Here is a 19,703-nt window from a genome sequence, read left to right on the forward strand (position 1 = left end):
GTTTTAAATCATGAAGGCGAGTCAGTGGATATCAGCAAAAACGCAATGTGCGCGAAAGTCGGTGAAAGTGAAAGTAAAATCTGACGAGCTTTCGGCGCATATTCTCACAGAGACAAGATACATCTTCTTTAACATATGCTGATGACGTAGCCTATAACTGTCTTGATTTATATTCTTAATATTTCTCTTGTGGCCCATATTGTGAAACAGATTAGAAGAGAAGTATAGGCCCATTTTGTGTTAAATAAGCTGCTCTTACTTTCTGATAATAATACTGATATTATTGTATACATTTTAATTATAGGCCTATAATTCCTTGTTTAATTGGGCAAAATGTATTTATATAATGAGGAGTAAGCTAATCTATCTATTCTTTTATTATGCAGAGTATCGGTTATGCATTGATGCGTTATAAAATTAGCGCGGGGGCAAATTAAATGTAATATCAGTTTAATAATAAAAGTAGGCCTACCCTAAGCCTAATAATAATGGTCATTTATATACATAAATTGTAAATGCTAAATGCTCTTGATATCGAGAGCTGATGCATTTGATAGGCTATCTCTCTATTATAGGTTTTTTCACGCATATTTCACTCGTACAGTGTGAGCAGACAAGTTGCGCTCGATAATCGGGCCGCACAGTGTGAGTACATAAATCGTGAGCTTTGGCTTTACATCGCATGCGATCTACTCGTACAGTGTGAGTAGGTAACCTTGCTGAAATCACATAGAAATTGCACAGTGTATGCCCAGCTTAACTCAGTTAGTTGGATTTGATTGTTGACGGTTTGGCATGATCTTGGATTGTTTGGTTCTTTGACGCTCATCCTGGACTTGTTGTCATAGCAACAGGTCCGTTATCTTAAACCTGTTCGCGAGCGGCTTATTTCATGTAAACAGGATTAGATTGCATCTTGAGGTGATACTTAAAATCTGTCCCAGCCACTGCTACTTTATTACAAGAGTTCATTACTGACCAGGGGCAATAATAATAATTTTAATAATAGTACTATAAAAATGTGTTTGAAAATAATATTACAATGTTATGTATAATACTATAGACACAGCTACTTGATTGAGCGATTTATTTGTGATGGAATAATTACTTTAGGTTTACACACATGTTGTACAGTTAATCTGAGCCATGAATTAATTTAAGTGATGACGGATATTATGGGATGGCTTGAAGCAGTGCAGGAGATGCAGAGAACTTGATCTTGACCCTTAAGAAACTTTAATACTGTCACGTTACAAATCTGCTTCAAATTGAATTAAAAATGTAATTACAACATTGAAATAAAACTGTAAAGGGTGTACAAATACTATAACATCATGTTCATCAATACAGAGCACATTTCATTTTTCTATTATAACTTTTATGTTGGTTTGGTCGTTTCCTTATAAAGGTCCAGAAATTCGTGTTTTTTCGTTTTTTTATTTGTCAAGTGTTTTGCCAGGTGGCTTTTTTAATTATATGATGTCATTACATTGCTGTCTTGACACCAGCCAATCGCTGCATTGCTGATCGTGGTTTCGAGTATCGATGCATCTGCCCTCTTCAGGGAACACAAGAACGTGCAGTAATCTCAGATGTATTAAATGAAGAATGGACCCCTGGTCCACACATACGCAGGTGTTTTTAGGCCTAGTCCACATGTACATGGGTATTTTTTTAACCAGAGTTTTTCCTCCTTTGTTTTAAAAAAACAATCGCATCCAAACAAGCACGGTTTAAAAAAAATCTCTGTCCACATGAAAATGCAAACCCACCCTATGATTGGCTGCCTGATTTAAAACGATGCAAAGATGAATCAGGGTTAAATTGAAACATAAAATAAAGTGCAAGCAGGTCGGACAAAGCACAGTGCTCATAATGCAGTAAATGCACAGCTAAACAAATGTGTTTTGAGTCTGGATTTGAAAGAGGCTACTGTTGGAGCACATCTGATCTGTTCAGGAAGCTGGTTCCAGCTGCGGCTGGCATAATAGCTAAACGCAGACTCTCCTTGCTTTGAGTGAACCCTTGGTATTTCTAACTGACTTGATCCTGATGATCTGAGTGATCTGTTGGGTTTGTATTTAATCAGCATATCTGCAATGTATTGAGGTCCTAGGCCTCAAAATCTATTCTAAATGTAACTGGAAGCCAGTGTAAAGACCTGAGGACTGGTGTGCTATGGTCTGGTTCTGCTCAGCGTTCTGTATGAGCTGCAGCTGTCTAATGGTCTTTTTGGGAAGGCCGGTGAGAAGACCATTACAATAGTCCACCCTACTGGTGATAAAAGCATGAAGTCTTGTCTGGAAACAAAGCATCTAATTCTTGCAATATTTTTGAGATGATAGTAAGCTGATTTAGTTATTGCTTTGACATGACTACTGAAACTCAGGTCTGACTCGATTTTTTGTTTTTAGACCTTTAGCCTCAAGATATGTGTTCACCTTGAGAATTTCATGTTTGTTTCCAAATATAGTGCTTTCTGTTTTGTCTTTGTTTAACAGAAGAAAGTTTTGGCACATCCAACTGTTAACTTCATCAATGCATTTACATAGCGAGTCAATGGGGCTGTAGTCATTAGGTTGATAGGGCTAAGTAGATCTGGGTGTCGTCAGCATAGCTGTGGTAAGCCATTTTGTTATTTTTCATTATTTGGCTCAGTGGGAGCATGTACAGGTTGAATAGGAGCGGTGCAAGAATTGACCCTTGACGCATGTCATGGATGTCCACTCAGACTTATGGTCCCCAATGCTCACATAATATCAAATAAATATCATTTATTATCTTTATGAGCGCTGTCTCTGTGCTGTGATGCACAGATTGAAAACTGTCAAAGTATCCGTTTGAGCTTAAGAATTTGTTCAGCTGATGGAAAACAACTTTTTCAATGATCTTGCCTATGAAGGGGAGATTTGAGATTGGTCTGTAGTTGCTCAATATGATGTTATCCAGATTTCTCTTTTTCAGGAGGGGCTTAACTACTGTGGTTTTAAGGGAGTTTGGAAGAGTCCCAGAAAGAAGCAAGGCGTTTACCACTTCTAGGAGATCTGCTTCTAAACAGTTAAACACACTTTTAACACTGCTTTTTTGTAGTAATCTTCCAGTCACAGAGTTTCTAATTTCATCGTTGAAGTCAGGCTTTGTCGTTTGAGCATTGTGCTGATTAGCTGAAGTTAAAAATATAAGATAAAATATAGAAGCGATAGAGCAAAACGCGGAGCAGTAAGCAAGAGCATCTGAACAGTAGCTAAGCAGGAAGCAGGAAGTATCCTAGTATTTATATGATATACAGTATTATCTCTTGATACAGATTTTATTTCTCTTTTTACTATTATATGGTTATATTTACCCATTTTATTTTTTATTTTTTTACTTTGTAGCAATTTGACGTTTTATGTTTGTGTTCTCTTGTTTTGTGGAAGTCAGCAGGGGGGAGTGTAGCATTAATATTTTGTGATTCCACTTGCCATGAGCATTTTTGGGGTTTCCTCTGTCTTTCTGGCCACCATGCTGATTTGAGGGGTAGGCATACTTTGCTTCTTCCCAGTCTCCATGAGATATCAGCGCGTCGTGCATTGCTAACGCACGCTGTTCTAATTGCTGCACGACTCCTCATATCTGTTTGTGTTACTCCAGATTCAATAAATGAGGCCTTGATGGGATGAATTTCAGCGTTTTGAGAGTGATGACACAACACAGATAACACCGCTACACTCACTCCTCTGATCTCAAGAGATGCTCTAGCGACTGACTCTAGAGGTTGAAGCCTTTAGCCTATTTGTTAGAGCGTCTGACTCCCACACTGGAGACCCGGGTTCGAGGCTTTGCAGATCAGGAGCGAGTAGGACCTGGGTGAGAGGTTACATATGCATAAACACCCAAGTTATAGAGCCAAGTGACTCAGGCAATTACAGCCACAAGTCACCGGACAAATAGAAACTCAAATACTGCAACTTCCTGATTCAAACAAAGTTCGCACACATGAAAAATTCATGTCTAAACATAAGATTTATGTATTTGAATTGCATATCATTTTTTCATGCATTTGGATTACATCGTTTTAACATAAACAAATTAATAAACTTAATGTGATTAGTATTTGTGAGTCATACATAAATTAAACAGATAAGATTTATGTCATAGTAAACAGAAAAATTAACACTTCCATGCGTGCGCTCACTACTGAGTTTCAGTAGTCAAGCGCTTCCGCTTCTTCTGCTCATGCGTATGTGGGGGAACGCTGCGCTGTTTTATCATATTATACACATTTGAGTGTGTTAAAGTTCTAATTCTATCTGTGTGTTCGCTTGGCGCTACTATGAGACACTTATTCACACTGCAGTGAGCGAGATCATATTAGGCGGTAAAACATGGTACTCTCTATAACCAGAGCATTAGACTCAATGAAATCAGTGATACAGCCACTACATGATTATAACATCACCTGATCACATTTTGCCATAACAAATGTTTTATAAACAATTAAAGCAGCCAGAGAAAAACGAATGTTAAAGAGTCAAAAGGTAAAGCAAACACTGATCGCCATCATGGTGATTTTTAATAAATTACTTTCAATTAAACAATTATTTTCAATAAAACTGAAATAAAGTCAATCTGGTTGGTAATGCATGAAGCCTTTAATGCTGTTTATGGAGTCGTTTAATCCTCCTCTGCTGAGATCTTGAGAAATGTAATGTCTTTTATATTTGTAAAAATCCTTGGCCGAATGACCTACTGTTTCTAAACAAACACCAGTGATGTGTGATAATTTAATTGCCGTCTGAATCCACATCCAAGTTTTCAAAAATTCACAATTCACTGACCACTGTGCACAGTAACATTGAATGTTGCTGTAATTTGGATGCTTTTAATGATCTAGCCTACACTTAAATGCTGGAAAGCATTTACAAGTATAATCTTTCATCATGCTCAAAAGAAAAACATACACATTTGAAATGAGCCATTACGACAGTAATTAACATCCCATTTTTTGGGGGGAGATTAAAATTAATTTCCTATTATTAAATATAAATTTATTCTTGTTCCAAGCATGTGGCACTTTTACAGCAGAGAATCAGTCGACTGACTACGCAAGCAGTGCATTCCCAGGTTTGTATGGTCACAACTCGCTCCTCCACCGTGAATAAAATCGCCATCCAAATGCATGAGTTAATCACTGAGGTGGCATTGAAATTTTTACAGATGTCTACATGAGAAACAATTACCATCCGGATAGGGCTTAAGGCTGTGGGTGAAGTCGGTTGTTGTTTCTCTTTCCTTCAGTGATTCTGCTCATCATCAGGTGCTCATCATTAATGCTCAATACTTAATTCTCTCATTAACTACAACACAAATTTTTGTTTTTGATCTTATACACACAACTCTGACTTTATACCACATAATTCTGACTTTATACCACACAATTCAAATCTGACTATCACACAATTCTGACTTTATATCACACTTCTGATTTTATATCACATAATTCAAATCTGACTATCATACAATTCTGATTTTATACACACAATTTGGACTTTATACATGCAATGCTGACTTTATATCGCACAATTCAATTCTTACTTTATACCCACAATTCCAACTTTACACACACACAATTCTGACTTTATACCACACAATTCTAACTCAATTCTAAAAAAAAAAAAAAAAACTATTTGAAAATAGCCTTTTGACATTGACGTGTGCTTTTTAATAGCCCCTTTCTTTTTTTGTGTTTAGTTATTAAGGTTTGTATTTGTAATTTCATGTATGTGTATATATTCTCTCCTACGAGAGTTTTGTATTTTGCTGTTTTTTGTCAATAAAAAAAAAAAAACTACAACACTAATTCTATGGTACTTTAACTCTGTAGTGTGCACACACGAACACAAGGCATTATTTACCATAGGTGTTTTGCTGTGTACTACATGAATCTTAAGCCTAGTTCACTGCCCTATTTGAGCCCCGATTTTGACTTGCCGACAGGTTGTGAAATCGCCAACAAATGCCTGAAATCATAGGCAAATCGGTGATCGTGCACACGAGTGACAATCAGGCAATGTGAATGATCAAATACACGATCAGAGAGACTCGCCAATGCCCGTGAGATATTTGGCATGCTAAATATCTGGACCTGTTGGCGATTCAAACTCCTGCTGTGCAAAATGAGTTATGACTGAAATACATCTGCGATGACCGACAGCCAATGAGAGCAAAATACAGGACAGCGGGAGGTTTCTGGACCAGGAGTTATAGATCAGAATATTAGTATTTTAATAGATATATGTACAGTTATATCAAACAGAAACAAAAGCACACATTTGCTTGATCAGCCGCAACAGTAGCGCATTGCAAAATTTACCTCAAAGTCTTTGCAGAACAATCTTTGCTACCTGTGTCTCCACAACCATTTCCTCCACCATAGCCTAATCTTTATTGTCCTCCCTTTTGCTGCAAATCAGAGCACAGATCACTGCAGTCTATATTTTCATAACAATTCCAGTCTCACGCGAGAACTCAAGTCTGACGCATGTGTGATCTTGCGTTGTTTCCTTCTCACTTCTTGCATGTGCATTGTGAAACGTAATTTGCGGATGGGACAGAGCTGTTGGCGATTATTCCTCTTGTACAGTCATGCAGTGTGAAACCCCCTGTCACCAAGCCATCGGTCAGTGTGAACACAGCAGTGACTGAATGCTATCCCAGACAGTCATGCAGTGACCCGGCAAGTCTGAAAATTGTGCAGTCTGAACTAGGCATTACCCGTTTCATTTATGTTTGACTTGCATATATAACAGGGTTTATGAATTTGTTAAAAACCATGTAATCCAAATGCATATGCAAGTCAAATGCATAAATTTTACGTTAATACTTTGAGTGCAACAAGAGAAAAAAAAAAGAAAAAAAGTCCAACAAAGAGACTGTATAAAAGCAGTTTTATTCAAGTCATGTCTTGCAGCCAGAACTGAATCAAATCATGGACAGGGTGACGTGTAGGTGATCTCAAACGCATCACCTGAAAGAGGAACATGAAATTAGCTGGATCATGTTCAGTGAATTCAGCCAGAGTAAAGCAAGATTACATTTATGAAAGCATACTTGTCTGATAGTAGTCATAAACATTGATGACTGCTGGCTTGAGATTTTTCACTGGAAAAGCTTGTTTAAGTTGAAGAGCATAGCCCATAGGGACTCCTTTGGGAACCTACGAGACAGAAAGGAATAACAGGACTCGAGAAGATGGCAGCTAGTAATATACCAGCTAGTAATATACCCAGTGTACAGTCTCACCTCTTTCAGATACACTAGGACATGATCCTCTTCAGCGTCAACTCGCTCCACTAGCGGAGCAAACGATTGGGGTGGGGATCCAAGCTGGGGGGGGGTTGAAAGAGTAGACCAATGTTTACAGATATACATTACATTTAAAAGACCTTCAAGCATCTTAGGACTAAATCTTAAACAAACCGGTGACGTATCTGCGGTGAAGCCTGATAGGAGCTTAATGTCTACGATAACCATGTTAGTGCTTGCTTTTACACCGTTGTATCTGAATGTGTAACGGGGGATATAAAAGTTTAGTCAACAGGATAAAGAACACAGCTTCCTTTTACAAGAGTCAAACAAGAGCTGGTTTCAGGAAAGCCAAAGCTATTTACTTCACTGTGAAGTTCAACATGAGATTGGCTCCAAGTGGTTGGCAGTCTCCCTTCACCTTCGCTTCAACACTCAGTGTCCTGGCGACTTTAACGGGTGTTGGGATGTTGTAGAAACATGCAACCTGCAGAACAAATATATTAAATAAAATGTGGATTTGCATGGACACAGGGGAGAAGATACAGACCTGCACAGACACACAGTTGGATCCTGATGCTTTAACACTATATTTGCCACGAATGTTCTTCAGCAGCTTCTCCTGATACAGCAGCCTGTTGTCCCGATTCACGGTGAAGCTATAAGAGTCTCCTCCTGCCACAGAGGACTGTACAGTAACGGTGTTGGAGCCATCCAACTGAAACACTTGAGCAGCGTACACAGACAGGGCATGAAGAGCCACCACCGTGTCCTAAAAACAAGCACCAGATTAATAACTCCACTCAAGAATTATGCTCATGTTTGGGGGTCAGTCACCTGGGTCGAGGAGAATCCTCCATAGGGATTCTGTTGGGTCACCAGCCAGTTGACAATGCGGTTAGCATAGCCCAGATTAGCCGTCGTGAGAGGCTGAACAGCGAGAACTGCTAGCAGCACGTAAGCAGTTATCTCCACCGCCAGAGTATCACCAGCTGCTGTCTGAGACCAATGGAGCTTATTGCCTTTGGATGAGACAAGGGAGAAAGTTGATGCCAAAGGTAACAACCAATATCAAGAGGCTGGTGTGAATTCTCACCTTCAGAAATGGCACGGTTTTCCAAGGCAGTTAAAAGCTGTGATCGAGTGGTGGTGTCTCCAGCAAGACTGAAGGTGTAGGCCAGCAGAGCCATGGCGTAAGTGTTTCCCAGGTTCCCAACAACAGGCCTCAAGCAGGACAGAGCCTTGGTAATGACAGGATCCTGAAATCAAAGTAAGCGTCAAACAGCAAGGTCATCTAAAGAGAGCTCATTGAACTACTTGAGATGTTTTACAGTGGTGGGGACGCCTAGTTCAAGTAGCGATGCAACAATGTAGCCAGTCATGGTCACGCTGTCACCAACGCCACCCTTAAAAGAAAAAAAGAATTTAGAACAGTCCTCACACCAAGTCTGTTGTTGCAAATCATTAATTTAAATTATAAAAAATAAAATAAAAAACACCTTCATGTCACTGTGGTACAGAGTTCCCTGCTGTATGAAACAACCGTCTGAACCCTGCGTGCCGATCAACCAATCCCTTGCACTCTGCAGGACATTTGGATCAATGAAGACAAATTGCCTCGCTAGACCAAAAGACCTCAGGACAAAGGCAGTTAACCTGGCCGTGAAGAAGGTTGTGACAAACTGACCTTAGAAACTACTTGTGCCACAACAGCTTATATACACCCAACAGTAGAACAGGACGCAACTCACCATGTATTGGATTCATCATAACCAAAGGTGCTGTATGAACCATCGTTGTGTTTGTAGTTCAGTTGTCCTTGATATCCTGATTAGGTCAAGCCACATGTAAATTGGTCAATAGTCTGAGTCTAAGGCGAAGAGCAGGACAACCTTGACATTTAGGCTCATACACATTTAAAGTGGATTGGTCATCCATACCGCTATTAAGGTAGCCTGTGGCAGTCTCTCGAATGGCTGCCTTGAGTTGCCCTGTGACCTTCAGGTACAGCAGGATGTAAATATTGGGAGCAAGAATGATCATATTCTGTTCTCCACAGCCACATGGCATCTGTAACAACCCATCTAGATTGTTCAGTGCACGACCCATTATATCCCCTACGAGACAAACAAAACCCACATCAGAAACAGTTATTCTCTCAAGCATCCTGTCAGTTTCTACTTTAAATGCTTTACCAAGGACTGAAACTGAGCATCTGGCTGATCCCTGAACCACATTTGTTGGAAACGTCAGAGACACATCTTCAGAAAGAACTTTGCCTGCAGAATGAACAAAATGGAGCAGCATTGAGTGCTAGGCTAATGTTTGGCTATACAGGGTGAATGTGTTTGGGAATCATTGAGTGAAAACAAACCCTTTGGACAGAGTAACCAACTCTGGGTGATTGTCCTTTCAACACCTTCAGGCTATAACAAAAAAAAAAGCAATGAAACCACATCAGTAAAGCAGAATGAGCTCCATGATAAAATGCAGGTTAACACGCACCAGGACAAGAAGACTACGAGTGACAATGTCAATGCGTCCTCTCGTTGGTACAGTCACAGCCTCAGTGCCACATCGAGTCTGGGATGGTTCAGCTGAAGCACTGACAGTCACATTGACAGCTCCTGCAGTGACAGACAGGAAGTGAGCAACACCATACACTTCAAATTTAGAAACAGTCCAAAACTAACCAAGAACAGAAGCTGAGAGAACCCATTTGAAGGTCTTTCTCCCATTGGGACAAAGACAGGACGAGTACGGATCAGGATATGATTTAAGAGTGAAGTTTGTGGATGAAGCTGGAGTCACTTTAACCTGCCAATGAAACAGAAAACATGGAGCAAAGATGGGACCTTCTCTACAGATCCATTATATAAAAGGTAAATAAACCATGACAGACCATGATGCACTTGGACAGATAGCTAAAGACCGTGGCCTTCAGATCAAATGACTCCCCACGGACGATGGAGTATGGCAGGGAGAGCTCCAGGAAGAAGGGCTGGAAGACTGTCAGCAGAGCAGGAGGAGCCAGACCCAAACCTTTAGAGGACAGGCAGAACGCCTCAGTCTCCCATGTGGTGATGGTGTCAGGAACAGTGAGGGGAACTCGTGTTGATCCAGTGGCTCTGAAGGACAGCAGAAGAGAAATAAAGGGGAATTAGTAAACTGCTGGAAAGTACTTTAGAAGGAATAACATGCTTTACTAACCCCACTTGAGCAAGCTGCCAGATCCAGGTTTCTGGAAAGTAAGTCCTGATGGTCACGTCAAAAGAGGAAGCTTCACCTCCAACACCTTCTGCTTCAAGAGTACCATTAAGAGTAATTACTGTAAGAGACAAGGAAATGTACACCCATTTACTCCACCCGTTCTAAGTCAGAATAAATATTCTAATATTCTACACTAATATATAGAATAACTGCCCCCATTATTGCATTTATAAAAAACCCACACAATTTGCTGGTTCACAAAGAACGAGAAATAAACTCCAATAACTGAAGGCAAGTTCACCAGGTCGTTCAGAATTGGTTTTCACCAAAATAACCTACTTTCAGGGATCCCGGGATACCTCGGACACAGAGGGGCTCGTACAGCAAGATTTGTTGCGATCTTCATTCCCAGGCTCTGTCATCGTAACGAGTCAAAACACAATACAGAGTCATTAACTTCAAGTCTTATTCAGTGACTACGTGGTTATGAATTGTTTTTTGTACCTTGAAGGTTGTGTAGGCTTGATTTGTAGGAACATCATAGAGAGCTATCCGAAAAGCTCGGGGTTGAAAACCAAAACACTGTGGCTCATCCTCAACGCTGTATGGGTAACCTGATAGTGAGCGCACTGGGAGCAAGTCAAACACCTGGGACCATGAAACAATAGTGTTGCTATATTGACTTTCTGTAAACTTATTTAATTAAAGGCCTTGTTTGGCATGTTATGGTCAGTTTATAATGTTAGGCATTACATGTACACTGCTATAAATCATAACAGCCCTATAAGTGCATAGGTTTGTTCAATTGACTCATCAGCATTACTCAAATTCTGAGCTGAACCTGAAATGACAATCAAGGATTAAAAAAAAAAAAAAGCAACTGCACATGGATACCATTTCAGCACTCAGCCGTCTTCCTGGCTCCAAGATCCGGACACTCTGATCGACAGCACTGATGCCACACAGAGATCCTGCTTGAGCAGAGACAGTCAGAACATTTCCCTCAGCAGGAACAGCTGTAGCAGGAGAAAACTGTAGAGACACCTGAAACAAGGACCAAGTCAAGTCAACTTTATTTATATAGCTCTTTTAACAATGTAGATTGTTTCGAAGCAGCTTTACAGTGTTAAACAGGAAAATAATGCAGCATAATTTTATTAAGCTGTATAGCCATTTGATGTCATCAGTTCATTTCAATTTCCATACGGTGACAGTGTGGGCTTTAGATCAATAATTAGACCAGTAATTTAGTTTATTAGATTTCTTTCAATATTTAGTTGAAAAATATAGTGTCCCAACACACTGTAGGGAACATCATTCCCCACATTAAGCCAAAAGATGCTAGTGCACATCATACCTGGTTTTGGAAACACATTTCAGTGTCAAACGACACACTAGCTGCAACTACATTCTCACTGGGCAGAACGCAGTAGACCAGAATCTGCACTGTTGGAGCCATATCGACACTGACAGACAGTTGGAATGACACAGAGCCGCTGGTGACGGGATTAGAAGCCCTTGCTCTGACCGTCTGAAATCCATGGAGGACAATCACTCCTCTGGACAAGACCTGACAGAAGACAAAGAGGTGTATAAAACATGCACCTCCACGACGGTATCATTATCAGTGTTGTGATTAATGGCTGACGATTTGATCACGGCATTATCACGATATTGAAACAACTTGTGGGAAAAGGTAGGTTACACTTTACAATAAAGGTCTCACTAGTTAACGTTAGTTAATGCATTAACAACTAACATTATTGAAGAATAACTTCTGTAAAATGTGCTCCTTAAGTCAAAAGGGTTAGTTCACACAAAAAAGAAATCTGCCATTAAATTACTTGCCCTCATATTGTTCAACACCCGCAAGACCTCCATTCATCTTCGGAACAAATTATATTTTAGTGTAAATCCAATGGCTCAGAAAGGCCTCCATTGGCACAATCTACTTTACACTCTCAAGACCCATAAGGTACTAAAGACGTTGTTACAAAGTCCATCTCACTACAGTGGTTCTACAATGACTTTGAATCAACGAGAATAGTTGGTGCAAAAAACCTAAATAATAATATATAGTGATGACTGATTTCAAAACACTGCATCATGAAGCTTCAAACTGCTAAAAATCAACTCGCTGATTCATAACACTTAATGTAATAAATAGTAGTAAAGTAATTAATGACAATTTATTTCTGGGTGAACTAACCCTTTAAATTTGCTCAGGCCATTAAATAGTTTATTTTAATGATGTGCTTTTAAAATGTTGAAATTTACATTTAACTAAGATTAAATGCTTCAGAAGTACCCTTCATTGCCAGTTTGTAAACCTCTTAAACTCTGTAGACCCTGTACAGGGTTTATGTAACTTCAAAGGGTTTCATGTAAAAATGACATTCAAATTGTGCATTTAGACTATTGCATGTGGGTATGGGAAGCTTTTCAATTTTGGTAGCCCAAATCCAGGTGGAAATACCCAAAATTATCCCAGAGCTTATGTGGTCAAAGTTAGTTGCAAATATGGAGCCTTATTGTAAAGTGTGCCTGAACAATAAAGAATCAGAACATGCATTCAAACAATATCTAAAGAATGTAGTTCACATTAAAATGATAAATTCACTGTACTTTTGAAGTGCCCACGATATCATACAAGTTCATTATCGTGATACATCGTATACCATAAATCCAACCACAACTGATGTCCACTCACCATATAGACAATGTCAGTGCTGTAACCACCAGTCTCTCCAACAAAAGAATACTTCACGGTCACTGGAAACGCAGCACCACATTTGAGCGGCTGCTCAAGCTCCACTATAGTCAGTTCACTAGATGGGCGGTCAGGAGCAGCAGGTTGGAGAAGCGGAACTCCTCTTGTATCTGTAGTGAAGTATGGCGATTTGTAACCATAAACAACCTCTGGAGTTACACTCGCCTGGGAAACAATGAATAGAATTAGTTTCTTCCGAGAGTGGTCTATATATCGTCACAAAATAGAGCAAATCTTACCACCAGATTGAGATCAGCGTTAGGAAGATTAGCTGTGTTGAGGGAGAACGTGGCCAGACCGTTCTGGTTTGTGGTCAGATTCAGTAGCAGTTTGTTTGGCCAGCTGTTGCCATCCAGGAGATGCACTGCTTTGCTCGCAATTGGATTCCCATTGAAACGAGACACCAATATCTGTTGGGAATGATCAAGGTTAGGAAAGGGAACCAATGTAAAAGGCGCCTGCAACGAGGGATAAACTTGCCTTTCCATTAATCGGTAATCCAGGTTCAAAATAATCTGGGAGAACCAAAAACGCAACCTTGCCGACTTCAAACGTAATGGACACCGTTGCAGATTTTGACATCACTACACCTGGGGAGAAACAAAACAAACTCAACTTCCTCCATAGAGCCATTGGTTCAGATCAGTCAGTAGCTCACCTGTTCCCTCCTCAGTGACATTCACATTTACAAGAAATGTGTCTTGCATATAATTTTCAGATGTAGTGCCAAAAAACTCTGATGTATCGACAGTAAGGACAGCACAGCCAGTAGCATTCATCTGGTAGCAGAACAGAGGTCACATTTAATTCGAGCACAAGCAGAAAAACCCTCCTTGTAAGGCAGGAGTCAAACCTGTGTAGTTTTATCCAGGCAACGGCGGGTCACACCAGGATCCTCAACATAAGGAAATGGATCACGGCACAATTCCACCAACACTTGACCAGGTACAGGTTGGCCATACGTGTATCTGGGAAACGTCACAAGTAACATCAAGAACTGACCAACCACAAGACAAGAAAATGAAAGCCTCACTCACTTGGCACAAGCCTCAACTTTCAGTCCCACATCTGCAACGCTGTACATCTGTGGTGAGTTTACGGTCACATCGAACTTGGGCAGAACTAAACCAGGAAACAACTTTAGCTCAGGACCTCAGATTTGTCGTTGAACCACTGCACATTATAGGAACAACTTACCATATTTTTTCACCTCAAAACCTTGGGAGATCATTTGGTCGCCAATAAAAGCCTTTAGTGTGTACATCCCCACCTGAGCCTCTGGGTTTAACTCATGAGAAAGCTGCAAGATCATCCCCGTTGAGGACACGTTCGTCCACTGACCAATGCGGTTATTATTGTCCTATTAAAAACAAGTAACAGCTCAGAAAAACTGTAAACCAAAGTACAAAAAGCTTCAGCTCCATTCAAAAGACTTGCAGTGGAGCAAATTCTCACCTCCACCGCCACCAGATTGTACTGCAAGACAAAGACATGAATATTAGGCACTTAAGAGAAAGCACACATTGAAGAAAAAGGAAGGTGCAAGACTGCATGTAAAAATAATTAGCAGTTTGTTCATGTCTTACCATCTGATTAAGAGGCACAAATGTAGCATCCATGGTGACAACTCTGAAATTCACTACAAAAGACAGCAATAAATGATCACAATTGCATCATGCACATGATCAGAACTTGTGCAAATGGACTTTCTACTACTCTAATACTCAAAGGGTCATTCACAGCTCACCCGTTTGTCCTGGATTGTAGATGGGTTTGTCTGTTTGGATGAAGGTCAAAGGCAGGTAACGTCTGAACATGACCTTCCTCTCTTCAGTCGCACTGAAGACCCTCCCTTGAACTTCCACCTTCAGCATCTGCACAGATTCTCCATCTACTCGAGGAGCCTGTAGAGAAACTCAGTTAACATACAACAAACCAGACAAGAAAAAGCCACATGTCTCATGATAACAGACCTGGAAATTAAAGCAGCGGTGAAACGGCCTAGAAGAAACCTGCTGCACAAGTTGAGTCGTCCTGTTTTTGTCATCAAGCAGAGAAACTGTCATCGTGAGACTCTCTTGGGGTTTCAGAAGACTTGCACACAATTTAGCATCAGATCCAGACTCAATCACAGCAGGCAATGTCACCATGAATAACCTGTAGAAACATCATGAAGCTTAGGTTCAGAGACCAAAGGGAATCAGGTCAGAACATGTACATGTTGGATGACGGTCACAGAAAGTGGCTGCCATCAGAAAGCCTTAGTCTCCCAATCATTACATTAGACAGCTTCTGTTCACTTCAAAGCCCTTGGTACTTACGGCCTTTCCTGTCCATCAACAGCAAAGAGGAAAAGGGCTAAAATGAGCCCTTTCCAAACACAAATTTCACTCACAGCCATGAGGAGCAATCATTCAGGACTAGACAGAAATCAAAAGGCTGGTTCAAAAACCTGCAGCACTCCTGTACAGATTCACACTGCTCTACAGCTTCACTCTCAATCATCTGCACTGATGGCAGCGTAATTGAAACACTTAATAATTGGGATCAGGTTGATTTAGCCATCACAGGCAATCAGGACATCTTTAGGGTGGAGTCCCGGTAATTAATCACAGGGTTGCCAAAGTGAAACGCATGGTGCGTCTCAATCACCTCCCTAGTTCAGTAGTCAGGGCACTGATCAGGGAGTCAGCTCATTGACTTATGTCCTTATTAGTGCACTGACTACTGAACTAGGGAGGCAACTGAGACGCAAGCCGTTCTTCGTACATCGCTAAAGCTGGGCATACACTGTGTGACTTTTGCACAATTTCGAGCCGAATTCTAACTCGTGCGACTCTTTTTTGGGTCAGGCCGATTTTCAGCTTTATCGTGCGTCGTTTGTTGTGAGGGGTTCGTGCAGTGTACAGGGGGAAACGAGACGCAATAAACCTCTTCTGATCGGCAATCGGATGCGTGAAAGCAGAAGTTGAACCATTTAATCTTTAATGCAGCAAGAAAGAAAACGAAAAGAGGGAAATCTTTAAGTTCTGTAGGCAGTTTTCAAATAGCAGCAATTTAGCAAACTGTTGCTTGCCTTCAGTCCGTGTTGTAAAATGGATAATCTAAGACGTTCAAACCACCGTGTTTAGCCTGTCAGTGCCTCTTTTATTCTTTTAACTTTGAACATTAATTTACTTGTTTTACTTTCACAAATGATTTTATTTAATATTATTTAATATTTACTTAATTTTATTATCATGGGAAAAATGTGAACCGTTGTCCATCATTTGACAAAAGAAAAGAATGACAAAATGTCACGGCGCAATATAGATTTTTTTTTCTTTTCGTTTTAAATCATGAAGGCGAGTCAGTGGATATCAGCAAAAACGCAATGTGCGCGAAAGTCGGTGAAAGTGAAAGTAAAATCTGACGAGCTTTCGGCGCATATTCTCACAGAGACAAGATACATCTTCTTTAACATATGCTGATGACGTAGCCTATAACTGTCTTGATTTATATTCTTAATATTTCTCTTGTGGCCCATATTGTGAAACAGATTAGAAGAGAAGTATAGGCCCATTTTGTGTTAAATAAGCTGCTCTTACTTTCTGATAATAATACTGATATTATTGTATACATTTTAATTATAGGCCTATAATTCCTTGTTTAATTGGGCAAAATGTATTTATATAATGAGGAGTAAGCTAATCTATCTATTCTTTTATTATGCAGAGTATCGGTTATGCATTGATGCGTTATAAAATTAGCGCGGGGGCAAATTAAATGTAATATCAGTTTAATAATAAAAGTAGGCCTACCCTAAGCCTAATAATAATGGTCATTTATATACATAAATTGTAAATGCTAAATGCTCTTGATATCGAGAGCTGATGCATTTGATAGGCTATCTCTCTATTATAGGTTTTTTCACGCATATTTCACTCGTACAGTGTGAGCAGACAAGTTGCGCTCGATAATCGGGCCGCACAGTGTGAGTACATAAATCGTGAGCTTTGGCTTTACATCGCATGCGATCTACTCGTACAGTGTGAGTAGGTAACCTTGCTGAAATCACATAGAAATTGCACAGTGTATGCCCAGCTTAACTCAGTTAGTTGGATTTGATTGTTGACGGTTTGGCATGATCTTGGATTGTTTGGTTCTTTGACGCTCATCCTGGACTTGTTGTCATAGCAACAGGTCCGTTATCTTAAACCTGTTCGCGAGCGGCTTATTTCATGTAAACAGGATTAGATTGCATCTTGAGGTGATACTTAAAATCTGTCCCAGCCACTGCTACTTTATTACAAGAGTTCATTACTGACCAGGGGCAATAATAATAATTTTAATAATAGTACTATAAAAATGTGTTTGAAAATAATATTACAATGTTATGTATAATACTATAGACACAGCTACTTGATTGAGCGATTTATTTGTGATGGAATAATTACTTTAGGTTTACACACATGTTGTACAGTTAATCTGAGCCATGAATTAATTTAAGTGATGACGGATATTATGGGATGGCTTGAAGCAGTGCAGGAGATGCAGAGAACTTGATCTTGACCCTTAAGAAACTTTAATACTGTCACGTTACAAATCTGCTTCAAATTGAATTAAAAATGTAATTACAACATTGAAATAAAACTGTAAAGGGTGTACAAATACTATAACATCATGTTCATCAATACAGAGCACATTTCATTTTTCTATTATAACTTTTATGTTGGTTTGGTCGTTTCCTTATAAAGGTCCAGAAATTCGTGTTTTTTCGTTTTTTTATTTGTCAAGTGTTTTGCCAGGTGGCTTTTTTAATTATATGATGTCATTACATTGCTGTCTTGACACCAGCCAATCGCTGCATTGCTGATCGTGGTTTCGAGTATCGATGCATCTGCCCTCTTCAGGGAACACAAGAACGTGCAGTAATCTCAGATGTATTAAATGAAGAATGGACCCCTGGTCCACACATACGCAGGTGTTTTTAGGCCTAGTCCACATGTACATGGGTATTTTTTTAACCAGAGTTTTTCCTCCTTTGTTTTAAAAAAACAATCGCATCCAAACAAGCACGGTTTAAAAAAAATCTCTGTCCACATGAAAATGCAAACCCACCCTATGATTGGCTGCCTGATTTAAAACGATGCAAAGATGAATCAGGGTTAAATTGAAACATAAAATAAAGTGCAAGCAGGTCGGACAAAGCACAGTGCTCATAATGCAGTAAATGCACAGCTAAACAAATGTGTTTTGAGTCTGGATTTGAAAGAGGCTACTGTTGGAGCACATCTGATCTGTTCAGGAAGCTGGTTCCAGCTGCGGCTGGCATAATAGCTAAACGCAGACTCTCCTTGCTTTGAGTGAACCCTTGGTATTTCTAACTGACTTGATCCTGATGATCTGAGTGATCTGTTGGGTTTGTATTTAATCAGCATATCTGCAATGTATTGAGGTCCTAGGCCTCAAAATCTATTCTAAATGTAACTGGAAGCCAGTGTAAAGACCTGAGGACTGGTGTGCTATGGTCTGGTTCTGCTCAGCGTTCTGTATGAGCTGCAGCTGTCTAATGGTCTTTTTGGGAAGGCCGGTGAGAAGACCATTACAATAGTCCACCCTACTGGTGATAAAAGCATGAAGTCTTGTCTGGAAACAAAGCATCTAATTCTTGCAATATTTTTGAGATGATAGTAAGCTGATTTAGTTATTGCTTTGACATGACTACTGAAACTCAGGTCTGACTCGATTTTTTGTTTTTAGACCTTTAGCCTCAAGATATGTGTTCACCTTGAGAATTTCATGTTTGTTTCCAAATATAGTGCTTTCTGTTTTGTCTTTGTTTAACAGAAGAAAGTTTTGGCACATCCAACTGTTAACTTCATCAATGCATTTACATAGCGAGTCAATGGGGCTGTAGTCATTAGGTTGATAGGGCTAAGTAGATCTGGGTGTCGTCAGCATAGCTGTGGTAAGCCATTTTGTTATTTTTCATTATTTGGCTCAGTGGGAGCATGTACAGGTTGAATAGGAGCGGTGCAAGAATTGACCCTTGACGCATGTCATGGATGTCCACTCAGACTTATGGTCCCCAATGCTCACATAATATCAAATAAATATCATTTATTATCTTTATGAGCGCTGTCTCTGTGCTGTGATGCACAGATTGAAAACTGTCAAAGTATCCGTTTGAGCTTAAGAATTTGTTCAGCTGATGGAAAACAACTTTTTCAATGATCTTGCCTATGAAGGGGAGATTTGAGATTGGTCTGTAGTTGCTCAATATGATGTTATCCAGATTTCTCTTTTTCAGGAGGGGCTTAACTACTGTGGTTTTAAGGGAGTTTGGAAGAGTCCCAGAAAGAAGCAAGGCGTTTACCACTTCTAGGAGATCTGCTTCTAAACAGTTAAACACACTTTTAACACTGCTTTTTTGTAGTAATCTTCCAGTCACAGA

The 19,703-nt window shown here is 39.8% G+C and overlaps 2 protein-coding genes across 2 annotated transcripts; both read right to left on the reverse strand.

Annotated features, from left to right (window-relative positions):
* Positions 1-6,968: 6,968 nt before the first annotated feature.
* On the reverse strand, positions 6,969-14,046 carry LOC307123100 (alpha-2-macroglobulin-P-like; the record flags this gene model as incomplete). Its single annotated transcript, XM_079811490.1, has 26 exons — positions 6,969-7,009; positions 7,093-7,198; positions 7,285-7,368; positions 7,462-7,543; positions 7,653-7,774; positions 7,838-8,059; positions 8,125-8,309; positions 8,384-8,546; positions 8,619-8,693; positions 8,787-8,943; positions 9,039-9,114; positions 9,228-9,404; positions 9,483-9,566; positions 9,662-9,713; positions 9,793-9,914; positions 9,981-10,104; positions 10,190-10,415; positions 10,498-10,615; positions 10,837-10,912; positions 11,002-11,145; positions 11,392-11,541; positions 11,855-12,067; positions 13,208-13,432; positions 13,507-13,677; positions 13,748-13,857; positions 13,926-14,046. 26 exons carry the CDS (start codon positions 14,044-14,046, stop codon positions 6,969-6,971), a joined length of 3,426 nt encoding a protein of 1,141 aa, XP_079667616.1.
* Positions 14,047-14,114: 68 nt separating this feature from the next.
* On the reverse strand, positions 14,115-15,772 carry LOC307123110 (ovostatin; the record flags this gene model as incomplete). The annotated part of the gene is made up of 8 exons (XM_079811503.1): positions 14,115-14,235; positions 14,305-14,389; positions 14,465-14,627; positions 14,723-14,743; positions 14,854-14,906; positions 15,015-15,171; positions 15,241-15,424; positions 15,720-15,772. 8 exons carry the CDS (start codon positions 15,770-15,772, stop codon positions 14,115-14,117), a joined length of 837 nt encoding a protein of 278 aa, XP_079667629.1.
* Positions 15,773-19,703: the final 3,931 nt, after the last annotated feature.

The sequence above is a fragment of the Gobio gobio genome (assembly GCF_949357685.1).
Source record: "Gobio gobio genome assembly, chromosome: 1".
Lineage (NCBI taxonomy): Eukaryota > Metazoa > Chordata > Actinopteri > Cypriniformes > Gobionidae > Gobio > Gobio gobio.